The 17,904-nt window shown below is 37.9% G+C and overlaps 1 protein-coding gene across 1 annotated transcript in view; it reads left to right on the top strand.

Moving 5' to 3' along the window:
- The window catches only part of cog6 (component of oligomeric golgi complex 6), a 55,880-nt gene extending 45,714 nt beyond the window's left edge, over nucleotides 1-10,166 (top strand). Inside the window, exons 17-19 of the mRNA XM_007236712.4 lie at nucleotides 4,314-4,367; nucleotides 4,523-4,602; nucleotides 8,244-10,166. Coding sequence (XP_007236774.2) covers nucleotides 4,314-4,367; nucleotides 4,523-4,602; nucleotides 8,244-8,391 — 282 coding nt within the window. The 3' untranslated portion in view covers nucleotides 8,392-10,166. The remainder of the gene's footprint in view (nucleotides 1-4,313; nucleotides 4,368-4,522; nucleotides 4,603-8,243) is intronic.
- Nucleotides 10,167-17,904: the final 7,738 nt, after the last annotated feature.

The following is a 17,904-nucleotide window of genomic DNA, read 5'->3' on the forward strand; positions in this document are numbered from 1 at the left end:
CCGTTACTGCAGATACCAGACCAGCTGTCCTGTTTTTAGTGTTTTAGTACTGGCTCAGGCCAGGGGGTTAATTAAAAAACAGCAGTAAGACACAGCATCCGTTGCAACAACCAGCATAATGTGACATTTTTCAAAACCGAGGTGTTATCAGCACATTTGAGTTCTGGCTAAAAATACATTTGTAGAGGTGTTTTAAAGACAGAACTTCAGAATGTAAAGGTTCAGTTTAAGTATGAGCGTTTGAACCTGACTGACTGAGTGTTTGATATACAGTTGCAAGAAAAAGTATGTGATTCCTTTGGGATTACTTTGATTTTTGCATAAATTGGTCATTAAATGTGTTCTGATCTTCATCTAAGTCACAACAATAGACAAACACAGTCTGCTTAAACTAATACCACACACACAATTAAATATTTGCATGTTTTTATTGAACACAACATATTAACATTCACAGTGAGGGGGGGGGGGGGGGGGTGTTATGTGAACCTTTAGATTTAATAACTGGTTGACCCTCCTTTTGCAGCAAAAACCTCAATCAAACTTTTCCTGTAGCTGCAGATCAGACCAGCATGACAGTCAGGAGGAATTTTGGAGCATTCCTCTTCACAAAACTCTTTCAGTTCAGTGCAATACTCTTGGGATATCTGGTGTGAATCACTCTCTTGAGGTCATGAGGTCAGGGCTCTCCAGAAGGCGAATTTTCTTCTGTTGTTGATTCGGTTGTTGATTTAATTTTATATTGATTTATATTGATTTAATTAAATTGATTTAATTGATTTAATTCTGATTCTGATTCTGATCTTCTGTTTTCTGATATTTTGGGTCGTTGTCCTGTTGCATCATCCATCCTCTGTTGAGGTTCAGCTGGTGGGCAGATGGTCTTAAGTTTTCCTGCAAAATGTCTTAAACTTGGGAATTCATTTTTCCCTTGATGACAAAAAACCAGCCAAGCCCTAAGGCAGCAAAGTAGCCCCAACCATGATGCTCCCTCCACCATATTTCGCATTTGGGATGAGGTTTTGATGATAGTGTGCTGTGCCTATTTTGTCCACACATAGCATTGTGTGTTCCTTCCAAACAACTCAAATTTGGTTTAATCTGTCCTCAGTATATTTTGCCAGTACTGCTGTGGAACATCCAGGTGCTCTTTTGCAAACTTCAAACGTGCAGCAATGTTTTTTTAATGTTTTTTTTTTTTTTTTTTTTGGACAGCAGTGGCTTCCTCCGTGGTGTCCTCCCATGAACTCCATTCTTGTTTAATGTTTTCCTTATTGTAGATTTGTCAACAAAAATGTTAGCATGTTCCAGAGATTTCTGTAAGTCTTCAGCTGCCACTGATTCTTCCTCATCTCATTGATTATTCTGCGCTGTGCTCTTGCAGTCATCTTTACGGGACGGCCACACCTAGAGAGAGTAGCAACAGTGCTGAACTTTCTCCATTTGTAGACCATCTGTCCTTTCATGGACACATGAACATCACTGTTAGAGATACTTCTGTAACCCTTTCCAGCTTTATGCAAGTTAACGCTTCTTGAACAAAGTTAACGAAGATCTTCTAAGAGCTCTTTTGTGCGAAGCATGGTTCACATCGAGCAATGCTTCTTAAAAACAGCAAACTCAAAACTGGTGTGTGTTTTTATAGGGCAGGGCAGCTTTAACCAACACATCCAGTCTCATTGCATCCTGGCTCCAATTGGCTCTTAGAAAAGTCATTAGCCTAGAGGTACTTTCCCCACCCCCCCTCACTGTGAATGTTAACATGTTGTGTTTAATAAAACAATGCAAAGATATAATTGTTTGTGTGGTATTAGTTTAAGCAGACTGTGTTTGTCTATTGTTGTGACCTAGATGAATATCAGAACACATTTAATGACATTTATGCAGAAATCCAAATAATCTCAAAAGGGTTCACATACTTTTTCTTGCAATATATATATATATATATATATATATATATATATATTCCATCTTAGATTTAATATTTTTTAAACCAATAATTAGATAAATGAGCAAGTTTGTATCTGGGGTATTGTTTTTTCTCATTTTTTCGCAGCAGCATTACTTTTTGTTGTGTTTGTGTGTCAGGTAAAACTTCATGAAGCTGCACTCGTGCTATATTTAAAGCAGCGTTTATGGCTGTTATATTGCTGGTAATAAGCGCGCTGTCCACCAACCGCTCTCCCGAATCACTGATGACTCATCTTTTTTTTTTCCTCCCTTTTTCACATTTTACAGGAATAGTCTCCTTTTGTTTACATATCCTCCCTTTAGACCCTGTTTCCGTGGTTACATTATGGTAAAGCTCTCATCAATAGGTCCGTGAGCTCGGCTTTTACTAAAGTTTTTAGAGACCAGGAAATGACCTGAGATTGAAAAGACCTGGGGGTGTGGGAGGAGGGGGGGCAAATTATTATCCATATTCTTCCATTTATCATGCCTCTGATTACATAGGTCTGTTAAATCTCGCTCATCCTCTCGTATTTTGATTGTATTAAGTCTTTATTCAGCACAACATCTGGTCTGTTGTAATTCGGGACATTTGGGCAGAGGAAATGTGCTTTTGAGACGTGTCCTTTTAAATAGAATATTATTTGTTATTAGTTTTATAAGCTTTAGAAAAGTTAGTATAAAAAGTATTTAAAAAGTATACAAAAAACAACATAACACACATTGCTTTATGTAATATAGTAACTTCTACTAAAAAATACATTTAATGCAAATAACCTTGCTGCAAAGAATTTTTTTTTTTTTTTTTTTCGTCATTGTCCTGAAAAGATGTAATTTTGGTGACGTTTTTTTTCATGCTAGTATTCAAAACATGCTTCCAGACAAATACAAATAAAACTGAATGGAAAATGCCTTAACCAATGTGGAAAAGGTAGAAGAGTGCTCAAGCTAAAATGTGTAATTTACAGCTCTGGGAAAAATCCACTTAAGTGTCTAAATCAGTTTCTCAGATTTTGCTATTTATATATGTATGTTTGAGTAAAATGAACATTGTTGTTTTATTCTATAAACTTTGAACAACATTTCTCCCAAATTCCAAATGAAAAAAAAAAAAAGTCATTTTGAGCATTATTGGGTAGATGGCACTCTTTCCCCACATCACTCTAAAGGGTTATGTCGATCAGCACAAGGCGTCTGTGAGCTGATGTATCGGAACAGAGTCGCTGCGCCTTCCTCTGAGTGCGCTGTGATGCTACTCGGAAATACTACATCAGCAGCAGGCGGTGGCTGACTTCATATGTATCAGAGGAGGCATTTGCTAGTCTTCACCCTCCTGGTGTTGGGGCATCACTAGTGATAGGGAGAAAAAAAAAAAAAAAAGCAAAGACTGGTTTTAAGTCAAGTTTGTAGTGGATGGACACTCAACTTACACTGACTGTTTCTTAATTAAATATCTTAATTACACACAAGGAAACGCAGCTAACGTGAGTCTTTCAACAGAGGATTGACGTGCATCTAAGAATCCATTATCGTCCTCCGTCTCTAAAGGCTGCAGAGTTCTTTTCCATTTTCACTCCATGTTCACTCCATTTTGAGTGCAAATGTCAGAGGGCTGCTACATGTCATTTTGAACAAAAGTGTTTCAGAACTGTGGTGAGCTGTGAATGGTACTTATGACTGCTCCCTTTTACGTCACACTCTATTATCAGCCGTATGAATGGACTGCTTTAGTGGAGCAAGAATACTAAGCAAGAAAGGCTGTGGGAGCGAACGAAAGAGAAAGGGAAAGTAGCCTTGGCATGATCCTGCAGTCTGGTCATTCCTTTGCCAGTCCTCCCCCATGATGGGCTGCAGGGTGACTAACTGCCTCAGGACACCTGCTGTCCACAAGTGCAGAACACAACTGTCTCGCCTCCTGCTCCACTGCCTTCTCCTACATGCAGCATTAATTGCAGGCTTCTCCTGCCCTTTCATCATGCTAATTTCTTACAATACAAAAATCCTTTTGACAGTTTTGACTAATTTCTGCTGCTTTTTGAATACTGAAAACTGTTTGTTTTAGTACATTTAACTTGCTCCTTTGCTTTTCGTGATTTTTTTTTTGTGTGGGTATGCACCATTTTTTTTCTTACTGATTGTACACTGCTAGCTAACAGATAATATAAGCTATAGTGGACAACTTTGCCAAGTTTGATTTCTTCAATGATAACTGGTCCCTCTTGTCTGATGTTAGTAGCCATATGAGTTTACAAATACAGTGTCTACTCTCAGCAGCTAAATGCATTCATTAGAAATAGTGTCCATAAATATTTATACATTTAGTGTGTTTCTGACTTCTCTCCTCCTCTCCTTTTCATCCCCAGGGTCCTCTGTCCAACCTCCCCAGCATGGACAGTTCATCTCTTAAAGCAGCTATGGCGAGTCTCTCTCATTTTACACACATTTAAACACTAATTTTCTATCACTTATTTAATGATTTATTTGTCTTTTTATGTTTTTCTTATCTGTCAGTCCAAAAACAGTTGTTCACAGATTTTTATCTTATTGCTGTCTTTTTTTTTTTAATGCTCAGGTCCAGTTTGATCGCTACTTGTCATCACCTGATGCCTTTGTGATGCCTCAGCTCAACTTTCTTCTCAGTGCAGCTATCAAGTGAGTGAATTGTTGGAATGGATTGGAATGGTTAAAGTTTTAAACTAAACCGCATTAACCCAGACCTATTTATAAAAATTGGTACCAGATTTGAAATTAAATCGGACAAATTCAATGAGCAGCTCATTCATGTTTTTTTCTGACTGTAAATATTTTATTTTACTTATAAACAATGCATCTAATATACATTTTACTAAATGCTTTAGGGCTGCAAAATTTAGTCGACATAATCAAAAAGGTTGACTATAAACATTTGTCGATGTGGAATTTCATTGTTGACGCGGCTTACAAAAATGTGAGCACACCAGTTAAAGGTACAAGACAACTCGTATAATCCCTGTACATCAGCTCACTATACTTCACGCATGTTCTTTGTGTTTAAATCCCATAAATATATTGTTCTCTTGTCTTTGGAGTGATAAAGAGAAAGCAGGCACTGAGATACCATGAGCTGCAGTCAGGGTTGCCAGGTCCAACTAAAAATCCTGCCTAAAAATCTTTCTAAAAAGTGCACGTCAGAAGCTTATAATATAGAAAATAACACAGTATATTTTCATTTTGAACAGTTTGCAGTAAAAGCTTGTTGGCTGTGATGAATGTAAAAGTAGCCCAAAAAAGGGGGTTCATTTTGGGTTCCAGAGGCAATTCAAAAGCAAAATACAAAGTGAACAATTAATATTAATACAATGACAAAAATAATACTTATAACAAATAATTAAACAATTAACATAGAAATAATAAACAGACTTAATGGCAATTTACATAAATTAATTGTCAGTATATTTATTACAAAAAATGTCTTTACAATAAAAGAGATTGATTGATTGAATTTGTATTTCAAAAATATAAAGTAATATATAAATTCTGTTAATATATACATCTCAATTAAAGACATTTAAATAGAATTTTCTGAAAATAACATCCTGCCTCGGTGAATGTTTCCTATAATATGCTTTGTAATTTTATCTGTATATTTAGGTTCATCAACTGTCTGAATGTCCTACAAAATCTTTCCCAATCTTTTGCCAATAGGAAACACAAATGGAGGACGTGATAAAAATAATCGTGATCAATCAACTAATTGAAAAACTACTGCTCACATTAGTCGACTACTAAAATAGTCATTTGTTGCAGCCCTAAAACGCATGTATTATATATATATCAGGATCTCAGACTCAGTCCAGTAATCATGACAGCCTGAGATGGTACAAAAACAATCAGGAGTGCAGTGTTCATAATTGCTGTTAACTGATCCCACTGCGCACACCGAATACAGAGGCAATCAGGTGAGCCTGCGTGTGCATTTGTTTTGTTTCTTTTCTTTTTTGTTCCTTCTCACTGCAGGAGTATGCTTTTAGCATGAACATGGTGTTGCTATTCCAGAGACAAAAAAAGAAAGAGACTGACTGATTCACATTGTTACTAGGAAAAGTAGCAGAGCTCGAGGAGCACTCAGGTTAATGTTCTCTATTAATGGAGATGGAATCGCGGATGGGCCGGCCACAGCTAATTATCTACCGGTCCATTTCTCTCGCTCACTCACTCTCTCTTTTTTTTTTCTTTTTGCCCCCTCCTCACTCGCCCACCCCTTCCAAGCTCCAAATCACTCTCGCCTACACACTGCGAGCTGCGCTACACGTGGCTCGACCCTGCGTGGCTTTCAGAGAGGGACAAATAGAGGTGGAATGGTTTATTGGAAACCAGGTTCCGCACATTGATATATTACGCACTTCACTGTACACACTTCATGTTAAAATCAAGCTAGGCTTTGAGATCAGGCTTATTTAGCCGTAGAGATAAATGTTTACTTGTTTTTCAGAACCCGCTCAGTCCTCATGTGTTTTATTTCCACAGCTCCACAGTTTCTGTGCAGCTGTAGGTGGCACTGTTGTCCCCTTCTGCTAGTTGTTGAGCTTAGTGTGTTCACTGATTCCACCAGCAACTTCTATCACTTCATATACAGTAGAATCCAGTTTGCTCAGTTGGTGTTATGTTGGATTTCAAAATAACCTTAAAATGATTAAGGTGTTCTGGGTTGGTCTTGCTTTTATTACTGTCTTGGGGCCAAATCGTAGTTAGTTTTTAATTAGAGTATTTGTGTTTGATACTAAATCTGCTGTATACACTATACGGACAAAAGTGTTTGGAAACTCTTAAAAAAAAAGTTTATTCTGCTTTTGTTGGAGTAACTGTTTCTACTGTACAGAAAAGACTTTTTACTAGATTTATATTTCAGTAATCTTTTTTTTTTTTGGGGGGGGGGGGGGGAGTGTTCTGTGTTAGAGCCACTTTACACTGCACAGATGTACGTGCTGAAACACAGAATCTTCTCACTATATTTACTTTCTTGCTATCGTGCCAGACAGCTCCGACCAATCAGAGGAGACGATGTGCTTGCCTAGTATATTGGTGCGCATTGTGGTGCGTTTTTAGACTTGTGCCTCATCAACTGATCCGGACCAGAGAAACAAGCTACAGGTGTTTAAAACATGCTTTTATACTCTGCAAATTAAGTTGTAATTCAGACATCCTTTCAACCATGCTGAGATGTTTACAGTATTGTAAAAAAAAAATTAATCTATCCAATCTATCCAATCTATCAAATATATATATTTATAGAAACACTCCTCTTTTTATACCCCTCCTGATGGTACTTCTACAGGGACCAGACAAGCTGTGTTTGTGTGCATTTGCACATCTGTGTCTCCACACATATCTGAGCAGCTGTAGCTATTTAATGTTCTTCAGTCAGGCTCAGCTATCCTGTCATGATATTGACACCCAATAACTAAATTTAACATTACAAAATATTGCATAGTGGGAATAAGATATAACGGCCAAAGATGAAATGAAAATAAAATTAAATGAATCACAGTAGAATTCTCTGATTAATCACAATCACACTTTTCTTTTTGATAGTGGACATTTAAATGTGAATAAAACAATCATTGTTAAACAATTATATTTGTGTTATTGGTGCCAATACCTCGAAAAACAATTCTATTAATCACAAAAATATTCTGCGACTAAATCATAGATCCTTTTTTTTTTCTTCTGTATTATAATATGTCAGGGTAGCTTTACTGTATTATAATATCTCAGGGTAGTTTTGATGCTTTTTAAACTAGGATATTGTAATGTTCTGAGTTACTCATTTGAACCTAGAGTTTTAAATGAAAAAATAAACGCAGGTGTAGCTCCATGTTCGCCACTTAACAGCTTAAAAAGTGAAAATGTGCCATCAGCTGTGTGCTCAGAATGAGCAGCCATCACTGTGTTGCTCATGGAGCTCAAGGACACACAAAAGAAGCAGCTTTCCAATCCTAGATATCAAACCCACTGCCTATATGGTTACAATGCCTGTTAAGAAATGTCATTTTATAGCCAAAATTGAGGGATTACAATATTTGAGTTTGCCATTTAATGATTATTGTAGTACTAACATTTTAAAAGTATTTTTGATATAGTTGCTTTGATATAGTTGCATCACCTATTTGATGTGTTCACTCTCTGTCCATCTCTCTCTCTCTTTCTCTCTCTGTATTTTTGATATAGTTGCTTTGATATAGTTGCATCACCTATTTGATGTGTTCACTCTCTGTCTATCTCTCTCTCTCTCTTTCTCTCTCTGTCTCTCTCAGGGAGCAGATTTTTAAGCAGTCTACAGAGCTGGTGTGTCGAGCATATGGAGAGATGTACGCGGCTGTAACCAACCCATCCAGTGGCTACAAAGAGCCTGAGAGTGTGTTACATAGATCCCCTCAGCAGGTACAGACCCTGCTGTCCTGAGCCCTCCCTCACACACTCTTTCACACACTCACTACTGGGTTCAAACCAGTATAATTGACTTTGGTGTGGTGAAGATCAGGTGCCATACACAGGCTGGGGTGCAATATGAGCCAGCCAGTCAGAGGTGGACACATGAGGTGGAGTCTAGCAGCACGACTGGAGTGAAGAAACACTCCTATGTGCGTGTGTGTGCGCGGAGTTGTGATGTACTCTCTTTCATGAGGTTGTTGTGGGTAAAATAAAAGACTCTTTAAAGAAAAAAAAAAACTTGCACTCTTTAAAGAAATTTAAAAATGTTATTTTCTTCTCTACATGAATGGATTCCTCCTGGCAGACACACAAAATATCCACACAATTAAACTGAAAACCCAAAGGATACACTGCTGGGCCTGCATAATGTATTTTTTGGTATTTATTATTATCAAGATTTTGGCTTTTTTGAAAGTGGAGTTACAGAAAGCGGCAGTACAGTTGTATGCAAATGTGGGCACCACTGGTGAAATTTCATATATTGTTGATTTTTTAAATGTGTAGAAGTTGTAGAATTTAACATATTGTGAACAATTTTGGAAAAGGTATGTGGGATGTAAATTATGTATTTAATTTAATAACTCTCTATTTTTCTTTCTCTCTGTCTATCATGGTTCGGTTCACGTAAAACACACGTAGAATACACCAACCGTACCGAAAACGTACCGAACCATAGGGTTTATACCGAGGTGTGAACCGAACCATTAATTTTCTTTACCATTACACCCCTAATATATATATTTAATATACAGCTCTGGAAAAAAATACGAAAATAAGAGACCACTTCAGTTTCTCTGACATGCTTAATAAAAAGAACATTGTGTTTTTTTTCTATAAACTACGGACAACATTTCTCACAAATTCCAAATAAAAATATTGTCATTTAGATCATTTATTTGCAGAAAATGAGAACTGGCTGAAATAACAAAAAAGATACAGAGCTTTCAGACCTCAAATAATGCAAAGTAAACAAGTTCATATTCATAAAGTTTTAAGAGTTCAGAAATCAATATTTGCTTGAATAACCCTGGTTTTTAATCACAGTTTTCATGCATTTTGGCATGTTCTCCTCCACCAGTCTTACACACTGCTTTTGGATAACTTTATGCCACTCCTGTTGCAAAAATTCAAGCAGTTCAGTTTGGTTTGATGGCTTGTGATCATCCGTCTTCCTCTTGATTATATTCCAGAGGTTTTTAATTTAGTAAAATCAAAGAAACTCATCATTTTTAAGCAGTCTCTTATTTTTTTCCTGAGCTGTGTTTACTTTTTGACGAAAAATGTAAATGCGATGGTTGTTCCTTACTTTGTGGTGGAAGTTACTGATGGTTGGACCGATAGAAATGCTCCCGAATGACTTCTGGAATAAAGTATTATTCTACTGTTTATCACTGAAGCTTCTGGATAGAAGTAAATGACTGTTTAGAATAATATATATGCCGTATATGAGTCTCGGTATTGATTCAGCAGTACGTTTTTATATATAATAGAGATGTCAGCATCATAGAGCAGTGTACTAGTTTATTGTCTATGTTGTGACTATGACTATACACTAACTAACACACATTGGTTGCCTTTTTGACACACACACACACACACACACACACACACACACACACACACACACACACACACACAGAGCACAGTCTAATTCTTCTTGGGCCTGTAATAAGAAACGGTTCTGCCTTTCTTCTCATTATTTTTCCTTTTTTTCTGAACTGTATTAAAATGCACCCAAATGTGCACATGTTGGTGTCTCGCTGTTTTCTTCCCCATCTCCACCTCTTCTGAAAGAGATAGTTAAATGAAGTTTTGCGGCCGCCCAGCTAACGCTCCGACCAATAGCGAGACGGCTGGATGGATTCTCTCAGACAATGGCGCTTTTATGTCAACGACCTTATTGCTAGTCACGCCATCCTTTAATTGCAGGCAAAATGCCTGCCAGTGCTCATTCATCAACTATATTTAGCAGAACGATGAAAAGCAGTACGATGAAGGCAAAAAAGTGCCACATTACTCTCAGGCTAATAATAGTTTGTTCTACTTTTTGGAAACTGAGGAGGACCACGTGTTGAACCCTGGCAGGCATGTGGGGCAGGAGGGTGAGAGAATGTACCAGGTTGAGAAGACCAGCATTGAGACGGAGCTGCAGAAAACGGCTGTTAAGGACACGCAGGCTCTCATCTGGAGAGTATTTGGAGAAGGTCACATGGCTGCAGTTAAATGGGACTCTCCCCACACCGCCTGTGGCCAGCGAGAGAGACTGCAGCGAGTTTCACATGCCTTGCATTCAGCTCCGGGCCTTCAGCTCCTTCAAATACAAAGTCAAGCAAAGTACAGAAAGTGTGACTGGGTTGCCAAACGTGGTTTCCCTCTGCAAAATGGGTCATTGAGTCGAAGCTCTATTTTAAACTTCTGTCCGGTTACAGAATGGAGCTCAAAGCTTTCATTACCACACCGTTATCAGTATTTAGTAGTAGTTTTTTTTTTTCAGCTTTCATTTCATAAGATCGTACTAATCTTGATAAGCTATTTACTATTTACAGCCCAACTCGATACTGCACTGTAAATTCCTTCCATGTTTTCAATCCAAGGATCTTCAAGAGGTTAATATAGCTCTGAGGACGTCTGTGACACTCGGCACTCCTCACAGTTGCTAGTGATCATTCCTCATCCCGTGATATTCTTAAGCTTCATACCCTGAAGTGTTGCTTAAGCTGGGTTGACGCTGACGTTTTGGACACTGGAGGAACATGACATCATTGCTGGAGAGAGGTGACTGGATCTTCTCCTTCCAAACCAATAAGGGCTTTCAGGTTTTCTTTGCTGTGTGCACCAAGCAGAATAGTGAAACTATGCTGCAGAACCCATTAGGTACAGTTGAAACGACTGATAACTGCTTATTTGAGGTATGTAGGCCACCTATTGACAGAGTCTGCACAGGCATTGAGTAATGTTTGAAAAGAACAAATTGAGAAGTCATTGACAGTGTTGTGATTTAAGGGCTCTTAAACTGAAATGAAGGGCATTTTTTAGATTTGGAACACTGTGATAAGGAACGTATGAGGTAGAGGCCTAATTAAGCACCAGGTACTATGAAAGAACAGGGTTTGATTCTGTGGTCAGGCAAGTGCTGCACCCCCTACACCATAGAAGAACATTGGATCTTCTTAAAGGCTCATTTATACATGTTAGCGTATGGAAGTGAACGTGTCTGTTTCAAACATTACTGTCACTGCCCACAAACTTTTTTGTTTGTTTGTTTGTTTGTTTTATCCCATTTTTTCCCCAGTTTACACAGCCAATTACCCAACCCACTCATTAGGACTCCCCCTATCACTAGTGATGCCCCAACACCAGGAGGGTGAAGACCAAGTCGCCACCTCTTTTTGAACTGCCGCTGATGCTGTATTGCTGTTCAGCATCACAGCGCACTTGGTTTAGATAGATCAGCCCACAGCGCCCACCCAGAGAGAGCAAGGCCAATTGTGCTTTCTCAGGGTTCCGGCAGCTGATGGCAAGCTACAGGACTGGGATTTAAACCGGTGATCTCCTGATTATAGTGGCAGCGCTTAGCCTACTGGACCACTCGAAGCCCAACTTATTTGTTTTTATGTTGGCAAGGATGTTAAGCTATATATCTATTATAGGGCATTTTTACCCTAGTCAAAAGTTACTAACATCAAATATGTAACACTTTGTAAGTGTTTATATAATTCTCATTGGGATAGAGTGAATTTAAAACTGTGAAAAATAGAAAAACTCTAATCAATCAGAGTTATATCCCTCACTCAATGTCAATTATATAGTGAATAAAGTATGTTTTCTTAGCTTTTTCATAAAGGGGGAATATTATGCAAAATTCACGTTTTACATGAATTTCTACTAGGATCTCTATTGCCCCTATAAACACACCAACTGTGAAAAAAATCCACCCATCTGTTTGCTGTGAATCAGTTAAAAGTTTGGGTCAGCTAAAGATCTGCCATTTCAGTCAATTTGGTTGAGAACCTGAGGACACAACAGAATTAGCCGCAAGACTTCTTTTGACAGAGGGATATGTAAGTACTTTTAAATAAGGAGTTTTGTGTTTCTGTCACAGTTGAGTATGAACAAGCTTGTTTGTGTTTTGCCATTAAGCACAAGCTAATACTAACGTGTGATTAGCACTTAGTGTAAACATGGCAACAGCTTATTTGCATAGAAGTGACGGAGCCCTGAAATATGGCTCATTCTAAACGGGTCTGAAACGGGTGAGAATGATTTTGTGCAAAGAACTTCATGAACATGTTTTGTATAGCCTATAGACCTATACTAACTTGTGTAAAGAGAGTTAATCTGTCCCCTTTAAAGATTTTAATGTATTCATTAAAACAAATATCAGGCTAATGGGCAGAGTGGACACATTAATAAAGTAAAAGTAAAAAGTGATGAATTTGGGAAAATCTGATTTCTGCGTGGTCTGAAGTCATATCAAAATAATAAAAATCTTATGTCAGAGGGCCAAAAAGCACAGTATTCTAACAATGACTCATAAAACAAATCTATATTTTGCCTTTGAAGCCAGTTGTTAGACTTGTGCAACAAGTGCTCCAGTCAGTGTTTATAACCTAAGCTCTATCTGCTGTTACATAAAGTACTCTGCGTTTCCCTTTTCTCTGTATTTTGAGTCAGCAGATTTTCACTTCTTTTCTTGTTCATGGAAACGTTAAATTATTGACTGCTTTAATCTTTTCTGCAAACACAGATGAGGCAGATTGAAGGGAGTTGATTTACTGTGGGAAAAGTTGATTAAAACATGTTCAATATGGTTATTGAATTGTCCTTTCTCCAAGAAATCAATGATGCTGAGAGAAAATACACTGATAAGCCACAACATTATCCCCCACCCCCCCAATTGCTGCTGCTACAACAGATCTGCCCATCTAAAAGGCATGGACTCCACAAAACAACACTGATTTGACTGCAGTCTGAACACATAGCCTTAGTGAAGTTTATATGAGGTGGACAGATCTTCCAGGGGGTCATCCAGGTCTTGCACATTTTTTGTAGTGTTTGGTGTTTAATTTTTTCTAGATCTTCTGTTGTTTTAAATCCAGTTTCAGAGGCTCTTTGTTCTGTAATTACAGATTCACTTTAAATCTTTCTTTTACTTCATTCTTCAATGGCAAAGACCCCACAGGACCACAACAGAGCTAGTGCATGTTGTACTGGAACAAGTGGATCAGACACAGCAATGCTGCTGCAGTTTTTAAACACTGTGTTCACTCACTGTCCTCCACTCTTTTAGGGTGTTTTCACACCAGCACAATTTGGTCCGGTTAAAACTGACACTGGTTCGTTTGTACCCTTAGTTCGGTTCAATTGAGCAGGTGTGAAAATAGTAATTGGCTTAGGTGCGGAACAAAACAACCGGACCGAGACCTGCTAGAGGAGAGGGTTTCGGTCTGGTCCCAAACGAACTTTGGAGCGGTTCACTTGTGGTGAAAATGTGATTCGGTCTCGATCCGACCCAGCTATTAAATATACTCAGTTTATTAAAGCTAAACTGCTGATGAGGCACAGTTTAATCTGATATACTAGCCATATAACACTAATTATCACAGCTATGAACAAACACTGTTTCTGCTGTCCGTGCCAAGAAGTTTCACTCTAAACACCAAATGTGCTGCAGCAGCACAAGAGTGGCGGCACATTTTTGGCTGTTCAGTATTAAAGCAGCTTCACGGATATTCATGCTGCAACACAGAATCTTCTTACTATATATACTTTCTTGCTCAGGTGCCAGACAGCTCTGACCAATCAGAGGACACAGCGTGCTCGCATGGCTTATTGGTGCAATTAGGTTTATTTCTGTGTGAAACCAAACCAGAGACACACTATTAAGTGTTTAAAAACGCCAGCAGCACTGCTGTGTCTGATCCACCATTCATAACACAAACATGTCAGTGTCACTCCAGTGCTGAACACCCAAATAATAGCTGCTCTGTGGTGGTCCTGACTTGCAGAACAGGAATGGAGGCGAAAAAAAAAAAAAACCAAAAAAATGCAGAGAAACAGACACAGGACCGCAGTCTGTAATCATAGTCTACAAAGTGTCCTATATGCTTAGTGGAACTGAAAAAGAAAATGAATAATGGCTGTAGAAAAAAAGAGGTGGTTATAAATGTATTGCTTCATCGATGTATTTCCTTATGCAAGTGAATTATCTAATATCTAATACAGTCTGTAAGGCTACGTTTACATTACAAGCCACATTGTTCAAATCCTATTTTTTTCCTTAGATCAGATTTGGCTATCTTTACGGTTCACATTTACAAATGTAAGTGATCTGTATCTGTGTGTAATGAAAACGAATCTGTCCCTGAAATGCCTCACATGCGTACATTGATACGTGTATAAACGTCACCTTCTTCACAAACAACAAAAAATGTTATATTTGAGAGATGACTCGTAGATTTATAAAAGGAAATGGAGCATCTTTTGCTGGAGTGGAGAGTAAACAGCCTTTTCTTGAAGAACATGCTCAGGACGAGGAGGAGAAAAAAGGACAGGCGGTTTGCTTTTGCTGTTTTTGCAGCTATAGCTGCACAGCTGCACCAAGAGATGTGTGAGTAAGAGAGAAGCACGTAGCGCATGCATAAAAGCAAAAAAGATGCATTAATTTTCATTCATGACCATTCACATTCATGTCGCATGTCCATGGATCGGATACGTATTATGAACCCCATATGGAAGTGACTCAAATCTGAGCCATAAAAAAAATTCAATCTGAGCCACATTGAGCAAAAAATCTGAATTAAGTCACTTTAGCCTGATAATGGGAAAGTAGCCTTAGTGTCACCTACATGCAAGGTCAGTCTAGGGGTTGTAAACAGAACTCACTGTGAAAGCAGAGACCTTTACACACTTATATCACAAAATTCCTACCTAAATGCCATGAATGTACCACTTTTATTGTACCTTTAATACAGTCACTCCCCCTAGAGCATAATACTGTACATCTGAAGAAAGGTCAGGGTGTTTTTACATTCATAGTGTGAAAAGGTCATAGTGTGTTGTACTTAATTTTTTTCATCAGTTCCAACCACATCAGTGCCATATATATTTTTTTCAGCGCTGGCTTTAGTGTGTGACATCTGAATTGAATGATACTAGTTCTTATTTCCAGGGGAAACATGTTTATTATTTCATGTTAATTTAATCGTAACTTGTAACTGTGGCAGTAAAACAGCCATGTTGCTACAACTCACACACACACACAATTGGCTCAACTGTGGGTTTTTGTCAGGGGGCTAATAACATAACTACACATTACTCAGCCCCCCACCACCACAGTGCGCATTTCCATATTGACCCAATTTGTAAACACCTCAACCCTTGGGAGGATTACGCAAATAGTTACAAGCTATTTGTAACTGCGTCATAAACATTTATAGCTGCTCTGTGCTGTGATTTGAAACTGTGGTTGTCATTGACTGTGTTACATTATACAGTTCAAACGTTTGTTGGGATATTTTTTTATTATATTTTAATTTATATAGGATTTAGTATCATCCACAACTTCATCTATCACTCTGTCAGACACATCAACAGTACTGTGTGTTTAAAGCTTATAGAAAAGCCTAAAACTAGCATATTAGAAAAAAAAAAACAGGGCCTTATTTACTGTTCTTAAAGCATCAGTCTCTATTTTTTAGGACATTTGAGGATTTAGAGACCTCTATATGGAGTTAAACCAGTGTCACCAGAATCTGAACCAAAAAACATGATTCTTGAAAATAAATGTTGTGTAATCTGGTGTTCTCGAAAAAAAAAGTTACTTTCAGATATTTAGATATTTAAAATTCAGGTATTGAAATTTTAGTTCAAAACAGTTTTAAAATGATAGGTAGCCTATTTCAGCTAAAATAATTTAGGTACCAAAAAAATAGTAAAAAGTAAAAGAAGTAAAAAAAATCATGTAACAAAAAAATGAGGGATTCTAAATTTAGGTCGTTAAAATTCAGGTTGTAAAAATTCAGGTTGAGAAAAAAACTATATTAAAAAAATTCAGGTCGAAAAAAAGTCATGTAAAAAGTCAGTAAAAAAAATGACATTAGGTTAGGTAAGGTAATGTTATGTTATCTTATCTTAGCATAATTTAGCTTAGGTGAGGTTAGGTTAGCTTAGCTTAGCTTAGGTTAGTTTAGGTGATCTTATGTTACCCTAGTTTGGCTTAGAGGTGAGGTTGGATTACCTTAGCTTAGCTTAGCTTAGGTTAGTTTGTAAAAACTCTTAAAACTAGTGTTTATTGTTTAATTGGTTGCTTGTTCAAGGATAGAAGTGGCTCAGAACGTGAAATTAGGTGATCTAATGTTAGCCTAGTTTAGCTAAGGTGAGGTAAGGTTAGCTAACCTACGTTCACCTAAACTGAACTAAACTAAGCTACCCTAACCTCACCTCACCTAAGCTAAACTAGGCTAACATTAGCTCACCTAAACTAACGTAATTTCGCGCTCTGAGCCGCTTCCATCTTTGAACAAGCAAACATTTCAACAAAAAACACTAGTTTTAAAAGTTTTTACATACATGAGGAAGAGTAAACAAGTTACAGCTTACTTACGACTGTAAAAGCTATGTTCTCCAGTCAGCTTCCACGGGGCTCCTCCACAGGTGAAAAAAGACGCTGCTTCCAGGTCTCAGAGCTGTTTTGTGATTGGCCAGCTGTGAGTTTGATTAGATTTGCGCTTGTTTGTTCATTCTGTGTACCCCGGATGTCTCCCTGCATTTTTTTTGACCTGAATTGCTGAAATTCATGGATGATGATGGTCACCCATTACATTCCATCATCATGGATCATAGGAGCAGTTTCAGTGGCAGGTTCTTGTCACAGAGCTGCTCTACGGACAGACTGAGAAGATCGTTCATCCCGAGAGCCATCAGACTCTTCAACTCCTCCCAGTGGAGCCGGAAGAGAGAAGACAGATGAGAAACAAGGCTCATATGTGCTTTCTTAATCACAGCCTTTTTTTTTTTTTTTTTATCTGTACTGGAAAAACACCATACACATCTACACCCTGAGACTCTTTTGCCTCTTTACTGTATATACTGTTTATTTGCACTCCTGGACACTTTTCACTTTACTGTACATCCTGTACATTTGCACTCCTGGACACTCTACTGTACATCCTGTACACTTGCACTCCTGGACACTTTACTGTACATCCTATCTATCTATCTATCTATCAATCTATCAATCTATCAATCTAATCTAATCTAATCTAATCTAATCTAATCTAATCATACCTTTTCAATGATATTCTACTTTGTTGAGATGCACTAGTATTAGATATTGCAGGAATGGTTGTGCCAGGAAACTGATATCATTAATTAGAACAAGATTGCCATTATAACACGTTATAGCACAAACCTTGAGTGTATTATTGCAATTATACCACAGTTCCATCATCGCTGTTTATTGAAAGATTTTGAGTTAAAAAG

The sequence above is a fragment of the Astyanax mexicanus genome, chromosome 18 (assembly GCF_023375975.1).
Source record: "Astyanax mexicanus isolate ESR-SI-001 chromosome 18, AstMex3_surface, whole genome shotgun sequence".
Lineage (NCBI taxonomy): Eukaryota > Metazoa > Chordata > Actinopteri > Characiformes > Acestrorhamphidae > Astyanax > Astyanax mexicanus.